A 16,034-nucleotide genomic window follows, 5' to 3' on the forward strand; every position below is an offset into this window, starting at 1 on the left:
CTGAGACTACTTTGTGAGTAACAACCGTGGTCAAGATTGGTCTAGTTTAGTCACAGAGCTCATCGGATTTTCAAAAATGAAACAAAAAGCATGCACAGCGAAAATAACAAAATTTAACCATTAATGGCATGTTTACCAATCGACGACTGGAACAAAGAACACCTGCAGTCTGGAACAACGATTGCTCGAGATCAGAAACGATGCCACAACGATGAACATGATCTAGAACAATGAACACCAAAATCGTCATTTCACAAATTCAATTGAGAAGGACATTGTGATTTGCAGACCCAAACAAGATAGAAGGAAAGAACTTCTTATCACTTTCACTCTGTGAAATTGGACTTTTTCGTTGATGGGGTGGGTTGTGGCCTCATTGGATGGTTGGATGTGGATACGTGTGTTGGGGCAACCTTGGGTAGACGAGAGTTTGATGTCGAAATTTGTTAAGCATTTTGGTCAAGCGACTGCAGAGAAAGATGCGGAAGAGAGGGAGCGAAAATGTTTCATTAGTTTTACTTGGTTTAGGGTGATTAAAGAGTTAGAAGCAAATAAAAAATAAACTTTTTATATCAAATTTGAACTAATTCATGTCATTAGGAGTCTTCTACTTGCGTCTAAAGTCTTCTCCAACATCAAGAATAAATTTTTTATAAAAAAATAAAATAAAATTCTCTTTAGTAAAAAAAATTCAAGACTAATATTTCTTAAAATAATTAACATATAAAATAATTAGTTAAAATAGGGGTACTTTAGTAATTACATTGTTTTTCATTCCGATTCATGTGAATTAGTAAACAGTTTATATAGATCAATGTCATTCCTACTCCGATTCCAGACAGTCTTAGTAAACAATTTCAACAAGAAAATCCCAAATATTCAAAGGAACAAGGAAATCTCACCTGAAACTACAAGCTAGAGCTTGAAGCTCTCGGGTATAGGATCATTGCACTTCCCAGTGCGTTGATGGTCCATGCAAGGACCCCATTATGTTCCTAAAGTTGCCATGAGTCCAAATATACAAGTTCCAAGTTCCAAGTTCACGATGTGAAGAAATGGTAGGGAATTATTGTGATGCTCTCGGTGTCTTATCTGAAATTACAAATAAAATTATTTTGTATTATTTTTATAAAATAAAAAATACTAATATTTTATTACCTATTGCCATAGCTATTCAGTTTAGGGTAGAGATGCAAAAAACAGTTACTGTTCACTTGGTAGATTCAATAGTGAGTTGCCCTAAGGGGCCTTTGCAACGCTGGAGTTGCTCTAATGGTGACAATAAGGGTGTCACTGGTGGTGGTGGGATAAAGGTGGTTACTAAACTACATCCAATTCGAATAATTTTTTTTAAAATGATCTTAAAAAAAAATAAATAAATAACCGAACAATTCTAATTTTAAACTATGCAATGAAAGAATATTATTTGCAAAAGGTAGATGTGTAAATTGATATAATTTCGAACTTTCACCGTGGTGGAACTTAATGGGACATGGCCCATGTAAAATCTGGTTTAGTCTTAAAACAACGTTAAACCTTAAACCCTGGCAATTGCACGGGAACTACTCAGCCATTTCTGTCTCGGTGTTAGAAATGGCGGGGCCTTTGCTTCGCTCTCTCTGGTCTTCCACGCGCAACTCCTTCTCTTCATCCTCTGCGTCCACCACTCTCAAACCCTACCCATTAACCCCACGCGCATCTCCACTCGCACGCGCCTTCTCGGCAGCCACAGCGGCCTCCAGTGCCACTTCACCCAACAGCTCCCTGGATCCGAGCCGCCTCCGCAACGTGGCGGTAATAGCCCATGTCGACCACGGCAAGACGACGCTCATGGACCGCCTGCTCCGCCAGTGCGGCGCCGACATACCCCACGAACGAGCCATGGATTCCATCAGCCTCGAGCGCGAGCGCGGGATTACCATCGCCTCCAAGGTCAGCACTCACTTTGTATTCAAGTGTAATCCTATATTGCTATGCGAATTGGAATCTGAAATCTTAAAAAAAATCGAACTGTTTTTGTTTACTTTGGTTGTCTTTGATTGTGGCTACATCAATTATCTTAAAATGATTCGCAGGTTACATCAATTCCGTGGAAGGAGAATGAGTTAAACATGGTTGATACGCCTGGACATGCCGATTTCGGTGGTGAAGTAAGCCCCCTTTTCGAAACCAATGACCAATGTTTCTGTTTTGTCCCTTAATGGATGTAAAGTATCTATTGCTTATGAATGTTGCAAACTCATTTCATTACATTTTTGTGGATCGCTACGTAGGTGGAGCGGGTTGTTGGTATGGTTGAGGGGGCGATTTTAGTTGTTGATGCCGGAGAAGGTCCGCTTGCACAGACCAAGTTTGTACTTGCTAAAGCCTTAAAGTACGGGCTGCGCCCTATTCTTCTTCTAAACAAAGTAGATCGTCCTGCAGGTACTTATCCGTGCTTGGTGCATCTTTAATTCGAAAAATTGAAGTTATATTGCATGAATGTTTCTAGAGTGGGGACATTGATTAAGGAGGACATTAGCAGTCTGGATGGTTTACGAGGTCTTTGTTTGTTCAAGTCCGTATTGGGTGACTTGTCATAGTATAACTAAATGAACTCCATTTGAAAATTGTCAGTGACTCGTCATAGTATAACATTTTTAGAATGAATACATACCTTATATAGGTTATTTGGGTTCTTTAGCTGCTTGGTTTGGGTTAAGAAATAATCCGTTAAAATCTTGATTTGGGTAAAAGAAATAACATCTCTATTTTGTTTAGCTTAATAACTTCTTTATTAGTTGAACTTAGTAACTATCCTTTTCCCAAAATTGGAGTTATCCCAAGATTGGGTTGTGCTTGAGTTGGCCGGGTTCATCCAACCAAAGTCCCACCCGTAGGACTGATATTTTATATACGATATATAAACCCAAGGTACAAGCAAACACAGGTTACATCATAAGAAAAGAAGAGTTGTGTGAAGATGATTTTGGGTTGCTTCTTTGAAGGCAATCTGTTTTTGCATAATTTTCTCTCTGTATGTTGGGTGTCTGTATTAAAGACTCTAGTAGTAATTGTATAGTTGGAGTCAGTTAGACAAGGGTTAATGTGTAATTAGTTTCTGAATGTTGAGGTCAATTATGTCAATAGAATTGTATCTATATATACTGATGTAAATGTCTTGTTGAGTAAGAAAGTGAAATAAGAAGAAGATATTTTTTATCTCTGTACTCTCTGGAAGATAAGACTCAATATGGTATCAATCGCCACCGCCTCACGGCCTTGGTGAATCTTCGATCCCTCTCGTCATCGTCTTCCTGCTTGGTGACTCTTCGATCCTCTCGGCATCTTCGATCTGATCTCTGGTTCGATCTGATCTCACAGTCTCACGGATTTTCTGCTCAGATCTGATCTCATGGCTTCTCCGCTCCGATCTCTGGTCCGTTCCGATCTCTGATCTCACGGCTTCTCTGCTACGGTCTCTGGTTCGATCCGATCTCTGGTGCTTCTTTTCTGTCATTAGTGTGGTTATTTGGTTGAATCTTGCCTGTATCTTCCACCATGGCGTCTGATTCGTCGTCTTCTCTCCCAAATTCCTCTTCTCAAAACCCTAATTTGGTGCAAAGCTATACCTCTCTCACGATTCAGAACATTGGCAGTATGGTTCCAATCAAGCTTAAGAGTTCGAATTATCTTCCTTGGCGAGCGCTCTTTGCCCCAATTCTTCGTCGCTACAAGCTTCTCGGTGTTATTGATGGTTCTGAACCTTGTCCCTCTCCTCTCTTGTCTGATCGCTCTGTCAATCCTGCGTTTGAACAGTGGTACGAAAAAGATCAAAATCTCTTGATTTGGTTGAACTCTACACTCTCGGAGGAGATTATTCCTTTCACAGTTGGAGTTTCTTCTTCTCGTGATTTATGGCTCAAATTGGAACAGAGGTTTGGTGGCATCTCCGATGCTCATATTCATCAGCTTCGCTCTCGTCTTCAATCTCTTCAGAAAGGCTCTCAATCGATCTCTGAGTATCTCCAGCAAATTAAAGCAATTTCTGATTCTTTAACAGCTGCTGGTGCCTCTGTGTCCGATCGTGACTTGATTGCTGCTACATTGCATGGTTTACCAGAGGAATTTGACTCATTTGTTGATTCTATTACTCTTTGTCTCTCATCTACTAATTTGGATGAACTGCATGGTCTTCTTCTTACTAAAGAATTGTCAATGGCTCGTCGTAAGAAATTAGTTGCGGCTGAACCGGTTCATGCTTATGCTGCTCAGAATCAACCACCTCTCCTTCCTACACCACATTCTTCTCAAGCTTATGCTGCTCAACATCACCCTATGCAGAATTCTTCTCGCTACAACTCTAATCGTGGACGGAACAATAATCGCTTTCCCAACAACAACAGAGGCAATCGAAACTATCAGGGCAACAATAATAGGGGCTCTCACTCTAATTCTGGTTTCCAAAGGTCCAACAATCCTGGTTTTCGTTCTTCTAGTACTCCTGGCGTTCGTAACAATTGTCAAATTTGTGGATCCTCCAGTCATGAAGCTATTGATTGCTATGATCGAATGAATCCCGATATCTTTGGTAGAGTACCCCCTACTAAACTTGCTGCCATGTATACTCATTATGCTTCCAAACCGTCTCCTTCATGGATTTTAGATTCTGGTGCTACATCTCATATCACCCATGACATCTCCAATATCTCTTCTCCTACTCCCTATACTGGTGAAGATAAGGTGTATATCGGCAATGGAAAAGGTTTGTCCATTCATCATACTGGCAGTACATTGTTAAATACTGCTCATGCCTCTTTTAAGTTGAACAATGTGTTACATGTTCCGCAAATGAAGCACAATTTACTCTCTGCATATCAATTTCTCAAGGATAATTCCTGCTCTTTGACTTTGCATTCCAATGGTTCTGTTGTTAAGGATCGTTCTACGGGGAAGATGCTTTTGCAGGGAACGGTTAACAATGGTTTCTATACTTTTCAAGGTACCCCTGTTTCTTTCTCTTCATCTTGTTCATCCCCTCATGCTTTAGTCGGTACTAAGCCCCTGTGAATATTTGGCACAGTCGCTTGGGGCATCCTTCTTCTGCCATCTTCAGGCGCGTTTTATCTGCAAATAAGCTTGCACTGCAGGGAAAACACTCTGTTGATTTCTTCTGCTCGGACTGTGCAGTTGCTAAGAATCACAAGCTCCCGTTTCATCCCTCTAGTTCTATTTCTACTACTAGTTTAAGTTTGTTACATTGTGATGTTTGGGGTCCTGCTCCTGTCATTTCTGTCTGTTGTTACCAATACTATCTTTTAATAGTGGATGATTACAGCAAGTACTCTTGGTTCTTTCCTTTAAAGGCCAAATCTGATGTATATTCTACTTTTGTTGTATTCAAGACCTATGTTGAGAATTCTGTTGGTAATAAAATCAAATGTTTGAGGTCCGATTCAGGGGGTGAATTTACTAGTAACAAGTTTAAATCTTTTCTTCAAGATCATGGTATCTCTCATCAGCTCAGCTGTCCTCACACACCTGAACAGAATGGCTGTGTTGAACGTAAGCACCGCCATTTAGTTGAGACAGCACGGACTCTATTAGTTGCCTCGAAAGTTCCTCATTTGTATTGGGTTGAATCCTTCTCTACTGCAGTCTACTTGATCAATCGCCTGCCTATTTCCAGCTTGCATCAGTCTCCATGGGAACTTTTATTTCACTCTGTCCCTGATTATTCCAAGTTGAAGGTTTTTGGTTGCTCATGTTATCCCTGGTTAAAGCCATATGTTCACTCCAAGTTAGATGGGAAGAGTACAGAATGTGTATTTTTGGGCTATAGTTTGCAGCACAAGGGCTATAGATGTCTTGATCCTACTACTCAGAGAATCTATATCTCCCGCCATGTTCAATTCAATGAAAACAGGTTTCCATTTCTTTCTTCTTCATCTGTGGTGGTTTCTCCGGGATCTCCCTCTCCCCCTTCCCCTTTTGATTTACAATTCTCTATTCCCCAGCGACCTTCTCCAGTTCAATCCACTGTCCCTTCCACTGAGCATGTTTCTTCTTCACCATCATCCTCCAATTCTGTCTCACATTCTGCAGCTCCTCCTACTCATCCTCCTGTATCCCATTCTACAGCTCCTAATACCCATCCTATGCTTACTCGTTCAAAGGCTGGTATCTTTAAACCAAAAGCATATTCTGCCACCAAACATCCTTTACCTGTTGATGTTGATTTTGTCCCTTCCACATACTTACAAGCCTCCAAGTATGCCCACTGGAGACAAGCTATGCAGGAAGAGTTTAATGCTCTTCAACTCACTGGTACTTGGCATTTGGTACCCCACTCTCCGTCTCAGAACATTGTTGGCTGTAAATGGGTGTTCCGGATTAAGAGGAAACCTGATGGTACGGTGGACAGGTATAAGGCTCGGTTAGTAGCCAAAGGATTTCATCAAAAAGAGGGTGTTGACTATCAAGATACTTTCAGTCCGGTAGCTAAGCCAGTCACCATTCGTATTTTATTAACCTTGGCTGTTCAACATGACTGGTTTCTCCATCAATTGGACATTAGCAATGCCTTTTTACATGGAGATCTCAAGGAAGCTGTTTTTATGACTCAGCCACCTGGTTTCATTGATTCCAATCTTCCTACTCATGTCTGCCACCTCAAGAAATCTTTGTATGGTTTAAAACAAGCCCCCAGGGCTTGGTTTGATAAACTGTTCCAAGTCCTGTGCACTCTTGGGTTTAAGCAGTCCTCCTCTGATGCTTCTCTATTTGTTCTTCAAGCTTCAGCTCCTGTTCTTGTTTTGATCTATGTCGATGACATTCTTGTCACCGGTCCGAATACCATTCTCTGCCAACACTTCATTCACAAACTTAGCCAAGCATTTCCTGTTAAGGATATGGGCCCTCTTCATTATTTTTTGGGTTTGGAGGTGCAGCGCAATTCTGAAGGTCTCTTCATGCATCAAAGTAAATACTCTCTTGATCTTCTTCACAAGGCAAATATGGCAGGTGCCAAGCCTTGTGTCACTCCTCTTGGCACCACTAAACTTGATCACAGTGGCCCTTTACTCTCTAATCCCACTGAATATAGATCTCTAGTGGGTGGTTTGCAGTATCTCACTTGGACCAGGCCTGATCTTTCCTTTGCTGTCAACCAAGTTTGTCAGTTCATGCATTCCCCACGGGAACAACACCTGCAAGCTGTTAAACGCATTCTCCGGTTTCTCAAAGGCACTCTTACCCAAGGTCTTTGGTTTAAAAAGGGTTCTCTTGCCCTCACTGCTTATTCTGATGCTGACTGGGCCGGTTGTACTTTTGATAGACGTTCTACTACTGGCTTCTGTGTGTTTTTGGGTCCCTCTGATCAGTTGGAATGCTAAAAAGCAACCCACTGTTGCCCGGTCCTCCACCGAAGCTGAATATCGTGCTTTAGCACATACTGCAGCTGTATCGTGCTTTAGCACATACTGCAGCTGAAATCACCTGGATTTGCAAAGTTTTTTCTGATATCCACTTTCCTCTGTCTACTGTTCCAACTCTTTGGTGTGATAACATTTCCGCCATTTCTCTTGCCTCCAATCCCGTGTTTCATGCTCGGACAAAGCATGTAGAAGTGGATTATCATTACATTCGGGAGTTAGTATTGGCGCATTTGATTAAAGTGCTTTATGTCTGCAGCCAAGATCAATTGGCTGATATTCACACCAAATCCCTTTCAAAACACAGATTCTGTTTTCTGCAATCCAAGCTTCCTCTTGGCCATTTTCCTGTCCCAAGTCTCAGCTTGAGGGGGTGTAAAGACTCTAGTAGTAATTGTATAGTTGGAGTCAGTTAGACAAGGGTTAATGTGTAATTAGTTTCTGAATGTTGAGGTCAATTATGTCAATAGAATTGTATCTATATATACTGATGTAAATGTCTTGTTGAGTAAGAAAGTGAAATAAGAAGAAGATATTTTTTATCTCTGTACTCTCTGGAAGATAAGACTCAATATGTATCTGGTTCTCTTCACTTAATTTGTCTCAAAGTTTTCCCATTTACCTTTTCACATTCCTCTTGTTTACTTTCTAGAATTCTGGCAAATAGTTTTCATTTCATTTCCAAAAAGAAAACATTTTTCATCTCTCAGATCACAATTACTCTTGTTTACTTTCTAGAAGCGTTAAAATATTTTCCGTTACTTGGATTATTGCTTATGTTATTCATTCTTGTGATTATGCAGTTTCTGAGGAGATGTGTAATGAAGTCGAGAGTTTGGTATTTGATCTTTTTGCGAATCTTGGTGCTACAGGTGTGGAAAGACAAGAATCAATATGGTTGCACCCATGTTTGCTGTTGTCTTTTTAATTTATTTTTTATTTTGAGAAAATAAAAATCTCACATCTGATATTTGAAGCCTTGCATCACAATATACAAAATCCTGGGTCTCTCTGTCCATTTCTATTTGGTTTTGCTTTATGTTCTAACTTTAATTTTCACTTTCCTAACTTCATATTAGTCAGATGAAAAACTAATTGAACTTATTCCTATTTTTGAATTAGAGGAGCAGCTAGATTTTCCTGTGCTGTATGCTTCTGCTAAAGAAGGATGGGCTTCCACCACTTTCACCAAAGATCCTCCTGCTGATGCAAGAAACATGTCACGGCTGCTTGATGCCATTATAAGTCATGTTCCTCCACCAACAGCCAATCTCGATGCACCTTTTCAAATGCTGGTTTGTATACTTATCCCCTATATGCTCTCCTCTTCCCCTTTAAACTGGAAATATGCAGGTTGAGTCAATATTAATTATGAAGTTCTTTCACTTGAGATTTCCATGTGCACATTTCAAATTTCATAGAGGCCGTTGTTCTTGATTCTTTGTAGAGAATAAAAAAGTTCTAAACAAAGGCTGTGTTCTTACTTTCCTATATTTTGTTCACTATGTACTGCATCTTTTTGTCTTTTGTGTCAAATGCAGTTAAGTTTGTGAACGTTTTGGCATACTTTCATTTGTAGAAGTCTTATTTCCGTGACTGTAAAACCTGTGTCATCTGCACTGACATGGTAAAACAAACTGGCCAAGCAATATTTTTTTTTTAAACAACGGATAAATGACTAATTTTTGTATTTTCCTCTCGTTCATTTTATTGTTCAGAGTACTGGCAAAATTAAAATAGAATTTATTGATATTTTTGTAAGGTTTCTATGATGGAACGAGACTTCTACCTTGGACGAATATTGACTGGACGAGTTTCTTCTGGCAGCATTCGCATTGGTGACAGAGTTCATGGGCTTCGTCACAAAGATTCGGGAGTTGAGAAAATTGAAGAAGGGAAGGTTTGTGGTTCTATATTTGCCTCATGGTTGCTAAAAATCAAGAAGTTTTATTTTGCACTGGACAATGCTTGATTCTTTATGACAGTGAGATTTTACCCATGTTGGGTTAAAGCTCTTGTAGCGTTCACCATTACTTATCTGAAATGGCTCCCTTAAATTTTCTCAGATTGGCCCCTTTAACTACTATTGCCCTCAAAAGCCATCAGTTTAAATTTGATTAATTAGATTATTGAGGCTTCTAGCTTTATCTTCTCTGACTAAGAATCTGATATGAAAAAACAACCTCTGAAGCATCTTTGTCTCTCAGAGAACAATGAAAGGTTTGATATTTGTGCTCAAGCGCTGCAGCTTTTTACATTATTGAAAGGCTCAACTTCAGATTGAAATGTTAAAATATTAAAATACTAATTTTTTGTTTACTTCATCTTCTACAAGCTTTGTGGAAGTAATGTACTGGATAACTGCTTATTTCTGCAGGTTGTGAAGCTGATGAAAAAGAAGGGAACACATATGGTCGTAATTGAATGTGCTGGAGCTGGTGACATAGTGTCAATGGCGGGGTTAACAAGCCCATCTATTGGCCATACAGTTGCAAGCGTTGAGGTATATTAATGCAATCTTGGTTTTAGACTTTGCTTTTAGTTCATCCGCAATTCCTTTTCATTTTATTTTTCTCCTATTTATTTTAGTAAATATGAATTATAGCGTCGTTGTATATTTTCCTGTATCCATTGTACTTCTGTTCCTACCTTGAGAAGGCTTGATACTGGGGCTCTCACTAAGTTTTGTCATCTCCCTTTGTTGTAGGTAGCTTACATCCATTGTGTTTTGTCTGTCAAATTAGTTGCATTGATAACTTTAGCTACTTTTGTCTCAAGAAGATGGAAAACATTATGATCTGTATTTCTTATTTTGCCATGGTATTTTAGCATCATTCCAGGGTTTTGAACTTTTTATCCGTTTCTTTTGAGAAACGTTGTATCTTTTTATAACATGTCATGGTGGTACATTCTATGCAAAACTGACTTATGGTTACATCTGATAGACTATGACTGCATTGCCCACCGTTGTGTTGGATCCACCAACTATTTCCATGACTTTTGGTGTCAATGACTCTCCCTTAGCTGGTCGTGACGGTACCCATGTAAGTCATAATTTTTTCCTGTTTGCAATCAGTTATTAACTTATTATATATGCTCTATTTATACTACATTTTATCATCAATGTCTGTATTTTTCATTGAGCTGTTTTCTTATTATAGTGGAAAACACATGCACTTTATTTTCTCACTTTGGTTTAAAATCATTGATTTTTGAATTATCTGTACTTGATACACGCCTCAGATAAAGTGACGGAAATTATATGGACAAAATGTATATATGGGAAGAGTAGAGATTTGACAGTTTGTATCATAATTCATTCTTATCATCTATTTGTTTTCCTAAATTTGACGTTAAAGTAGGGTTTGATTTACATGTCCAATGGAAACTATATAGAACATGAGCATGGTAGGAATATGGAAGATGTCCAGCAACTTCCTAGTTCTAAGTAAAGAATTTCATTGAACTTGAATAATAATATGTTAATAACTCCTTCTAGGGTACTCTGTCCTCTCAGGTAACGTTCAAATATCTATTTTTGTCCACTAACCTGTCAACACCCTAGGTATGTTCGCGACAAATGTTGTTGGGGTTACTGTTCATGTTACATCTTATTTGAAGTTTTAACATGGCCTTACCTCCCCCTATTCCTTTCTACTTAATGTAAGGAAAAAAAAAAACTGATGACTGCATCTTTAAGAATGGGTTGGACTTATGGACCACTGCATAATCTGACATACTGGTGGTGTTATTTTTGTAGCTCACTGGAGGAAAAATTGGTGATCGACTATCAGCTGAAGCAGAAACAAATCTTGCCATTAATGTTCTCCCAGGCTTATCAGAATCATTTGAAGTTCAGGGGAGGGGAGAACTTCAGCTGGGTTTGTTTCTCTTAAATTTGTAGTTATTTTCCCATTTCCTTGTTTAATTCCAAGAGAATATATCAATCATCAATAAAAACAAGACACAGTTTAGCTTATATTAACGAGGTTCTGGCCCCTACATTTCATTGGTAATTAAGTTGAAACATATTATTAATGTAGTTTTCATATTGTGTAAAACAGGTATTTTAATTGAGAATATGAGGCGGGAAGGCTTCGAGCTGTCTGTCTCACCACCCAAAGTCATGTGAGGCACTCTTTTGTTGCTTTTATTGCAATGCAATGTGATTTTCTTTCTATATACATTGAGTTCCCCGATCCAGTGATTTTATCTTCAAGGAAAAAGAATCCCCATATTATGGAGATATTAAGGTTCTGAAAACATAATTGAGTAGATTGGTAAAACCAACCAAATATTTGCACCAAAATGTGTACTTTCTTTGTGAGATACTGATAGGCATAATGTTGTATCATACGCTGTACAAAAATGTATAATACCCAAATTCTACTTTTACCTGATCTTTGAAAAAGGGAATCAGTGATTATTCAGTTGCAGCTCCTATTTTCTGTTTTATTTTGGTATATTTACGGCTATTGCATGTGTTTATGTGTATGTGCTCACATATTATTGTATGTATATGCACACACAGATTTTTTTATTGTATGATTATTTGTTTATCTTTTTTATTGTTGCATTACTCATGTAAACAGCTGGCGCAATTTTTGCTTTACTGAATCAGGTACAAAACAGAGAGTGGTCATAAACTTGAGCCAATTGAAGAAGTTACTATCGAGGTAAGACTTTGAGATGTAAATTTTACTGCTCTTTTCTTTCAACAACTGAGACTCATATGCACTGGCTATTATTTTCAGGTAAATGAAGAGCATGTGGGGTTAGTTATGCAAGCCTTATCTAATAGGCGAGCTGAGGTTGTTGAGATGGGTCCTGTTCCAGGAAGCGCCGACCGGACTAGATTGTCTTTGACATGTCCATCAAGGTTCTGTTTCCCTCTCAATGTCAATTCTCCTTTTCTTCCTCATTTTGTTATTGTGCTGTATAAGCGATCATTATATCATTATATATTGTATCGTTCATATATTCTAGCATATTGATATTGTTATCAGGAAAAAAATCATCATATCATCTTACTGATTTGGTCTCATGGTGACTATTTACCATTGCACAACCAATGTCGCATGGCATAATCTTTAACCATTTTGCGTGCGATCAATTAGTTGGATTATCATTTACGTTCTCCTTTTTTATCTGGACCCCATCTTGATGACAGGTTTTTGGCAATCAATAATAGAATTGATCTTTTCTGTTGTATTCTTCAGGGGCCTGGTTGGTTACAGAAGCGTATTTAGTAGTGACACACGTGGAACTGGATTTATGCACCGTGCTTTCTTAAGTATGATCTTCCCCATTGTTATTCCTACCTATCCATTCCTTTGCCTTTCTGGTTCCCTATGAATCTGTCATGTAATTGGGTTCTTGATAGGGAGTGGGGGTTGAGGAGCTTTGGGATAGAGTAAAACACTGGGCAGCCCTTTGGGCTTCGGTTTCAGTGGAGTTTAGAGATTACGTTTTCTCTTCTATTTTTAGGGATTTGTTAGCAGCCGTTAATTGATTTGGTCTAGCTTTTCCTCTGTTCAATTAGTTTTCTTTAGGGGTCTTTGCTAGTTTTCTTCTAGCTCCAGGTGGATATCTTTTCCACGTGGTTTACTTTTTCTCTTTTGTAATTCTTTCGTTTTATAAAATTCTTCCGTTTCTTTTCAAAAAAAAAGAAAATCCTAATTGTTCATTACCTAAATTAAGCCGGGACACGACGTGATCCTGAGGCTGGAAATTGCAAGGATTTAAAATGTTTGTGTCCGAATATCTGTGCCTATATTCATATATTAGGGGTGGACAAATACCACCCTAACTAAAATCTTGCCAGTTTACCACCCAGACTCTTGTTTAGCTTTGTTGTTGCTTGATTGAAAATTCGTTTGATTTTAACATTCTCATGCATGTTATCTGTTTTAATCAGAATATGAAAAATATCGAGGTCCCCTTGGAGATGTCAGGAAAGGAGTGTTGGTATGTGTGTACATGCCTTTAGATTTATAATGTACTCCGTTTTAATATTGTTAAAATGTCTTTATTGATCAAACTGCTATTTTTTAAGGAGATGTATGTATTTAACATCTTAAATACTAGAGACGTCTCTGAAAATGTGCTTTTGGTTTTATATTTTGATCTAAAGCTGGCTGATGGTTGTGGCTCATTACAACATTGGCTATTTAAAAAATAAATAAAATAAAATAAAATTTGTAAGCATGATTTCCCTTATTCTAAAACAAAAGATGATGTACTTCTGCTCCTAACATATCTTATTAAATCTTCTATATGTTGCCCCTGTTTTTTATATCAAAGTTGTATGTGTTAGATGACAATTAATATCTGTTTGTGTTTAATTCTTTAGGTGTCAATGGGCTATGGTACAACCACAGCGTATGCACTAATGAGTTTAGAACCTCGCGGAACTCTTTTTGTCACTCCTGGGATGGAGGTTGGTACATGTTTGATCAGTACATGTCACTGCTTGTCTTCTTCCTTCCCACAATTTGATAAAATTAATTCATATTGACTGAAGGCTGCTTCTTTATTTTGATGAGATATCAGTATGTTCCTTTTAACAATTGGCTCTCTGCCGAAAAACATCTTTTATGCTTGGAATACTTTAGATCCTTTTTCCTAGAAATGAGCGTGGTCCTGTTCCGACAACAAAAAGAAGAAAACAAATAAGTGTAGTGCTGTTTTTCGTTTCCAGATTATAAAGAGAGTGAGAAATTATGAACAAGAACATTGGTGTTTCTGAATTTTTTTGGGGCAAATTAACTGAAACAGAGTGGCCCAGGATAAAATTGATTTCAAACCACAATAACGGGTGAAAATAATGTGACTATAGTAGAAGGGTCAAAAAGCTGTGTTTCATAGAAATAAATATGTTAGAAAACTGGTTAAGCAGTTTGATTTAAAACAAATTAGAACCTAGAGTACCTTAGATAAAGGAACCGGGTAACTTGGTTTTGTTTGATAATAAACTTGTTTTTCTTTTGTTCATTAATACAGACATATGATGGCATGATTGTTGGCGAGCACTCGAGGGACACAGACCTAGATGTAAGTACATTTTATGCTTCATGTTATGAATTGTGTTAATGTTTAGGGTATCGAAAATTGTGGTATTTAGTTGACTGAACTTGCTTGTGCAGGTCAACCCAGTTAGAAATAAGGAACTTACAAATGTGCGTGCTGCTAGCAAGGATGAGAATGTGAAACTATCTCCTCCTCGCCTTGTACGCATCAACCAATCTATTATTCTTTATATTTGTTTTATAGCATGCATCGTATAGTCACTGCACTTTAATCGGGATTGGTTTGTAGCCTTATTATAAAGACATGGATTATAGACAATGATCTTCCTTTTTTTCTTCTGTGTTTTTATGAGAAATTGGAAAATAATAGGAAGATCATTGCTGCAATATATAAAGGTTACTGCTATATATTTTTTATCTGTTCTGTGATTGCTAATATCTGAAAGCATTGGGTTGCAGATGACTCTTGAAGAAGCAATAGGGTATGTAGCCTCTGATGAACTGATTGAGGTAAGTCTGATTTTAACTTCATCCTTCAGCTTATGATTAACACCTAATAGTTAACGTTGGTCGTATATTGCAACGGAAATCACATTTCAAAGTTCATACAGATGCTAGTTGCTGAATTAGTTGAGAAAATTCTTAGACTTACTAATTCCATGAAAAAAAAAAAAACAAATGGTCGAATAGAATAATGTCATTTTCTAGTCTTAATTTTATGTCATTATCTATAAAAAAAAAAGTTTGAAAACCAGAAGGTTACCAAACAGGTGCTAAGTTTGCTCGCTTTATATAAAAGTTGTTGCTTTAGACGCGTAATTATCCCATGATGCTTTATACGTGCAGGTTACACCAAAGACAATACGGTTAAGGAAGAAGTATCTGGATGTTAACAAGCGTAAAAGCATGAGTAAAAGGCAAAAGGAATGAATCCCGCCATCTCTGCAGTTTTGTAACGTCGTTAGGTATAATACTTGAATGTATCAAGAGTAGTAATTATACGATATATACTCTCACTTTACAAGTAGACCGCATTTTTGCTGGAACTGGATGCGTCGCGGAAGATTTATTGGATGTCTGGTGTTCTTGATATTCCTGAACAAATATTGATGAGCAAAGAAACTTGATGATGTATTTGGTGAGAAGGAACAATGGAAGTAGGATATTCTTGATTCTTGCCATTTTGTGTGTAAACTTAAATGCACACACAAATGAAGCAAGTGTTAGAGTTAATAATATGATACCAGATTTTGGTTATAGCATATGTATCTTGTGGAGATGTCAAAGAATTAAGGTTTTCAATTTTCTATTATTCTAAAAATTTCAGATTGCACTGGAATTTTTCCATTCGGATTTTTCGGATTTTTCGGATTCTGGAATCGGAATTTATCGGAGCTTTTGGAAAGTTTTTAGATATTCTCGAACTTCATATATATTCCGGTCCTAACCTGGGCCAGTTATGTATAAAAGTAAAATCTACATTGTAATAAGTTATAATTTTTTAGGTCCCGTTTTGAAGAAACTTGCCTCAGCATAGTAATAATTTTCTATAAATATGAAAGTAAATGCAATGTCACAAATAATGTTGTTTGGG

General features: G+C 37.8%; 1 protein-coding gene across 1 annotated transcript; it reads left to right on the top strand.

Moving 5' to 3' along the window:
• The first annotated feature begins 1,532 nt into the window (after window positions 1–1,532).
• Window positions 1,533–15,702, top strand: LOC126611680 (uncharacterized). Its single transcript, XM_050280054.1, has 19 exons — window positions 1,533–1,932; window positions 2,076–2,150; window positions 2,274–2,424; window positions 8,216–8,284; window positions 8,535–8,707; window positions 9,175–9,312; window positions 9,790–9,915; window positions 10,358–10,456; window positions 11,173–11,293; window positions 11,477–11,540; window positions 12,034–12,088; window positions 12,167–12,291; window positions 12,632–12,705; window positions 13,330–13,379; window positions 13,765–13,851; window positions 14,415–14,465; window positions 14,558–14,641; window positions 14,900–14,950; window positions 15,287–15,702. Exons 1-19 carry the CDS (start codon window positions 1,594–1,596, stop codon window positions 15,368–15,370), a joined length of 2,016 nt encoding a protein of 671 aa, XP_050136011.1. The 5' UTR covers window positions 1,533–1,593; the 3' UTR covers window positions 15,371–15,702.
• Window positions 15,703–16,034: the final 332 nt, after the last annotated feature.

This window comes from Malus sylvestris, chromosome 17 (genome assembly GCF_916048215.2).
Source record: "Malus sylvestris chromosome 17, drMalSylv7.2, whole genome shotgun sequence".
Classification (NCBI taxonomy): domain Eukaryota; kingdom Viridiplantae; phylum Streptophyta; class Magnoliopsida; order Rosales; family Rosaceae; genus Malus; species Malus sylvestris.

Excerpts from the sequence above, each read along its gene's own strand:
- LOC126611680 (XM_050280054.1), top strand. The coding sequence starts at position 1,594 with ATGGCGGGGCCTTTGCTTCGCTCTCTCTGGTCTTCCACGCGCAACTCC. Across the intron at positions 11,294-11,476 it reads GAGGGGAGAACTTCAGCTGG|GTATTTTAATTGAGAATATG; the intron begins GTTTGTTTCTCT and ends TGTGTAAAACAG. Across the intron at positions 14,642-14,899 it reads AACTATCTCCTCCTCGCCTT|ATGACTCTTGAAGAAGCAAT; the intron begins GTACGCATCAAC and ends ATTGGGTTGCAG.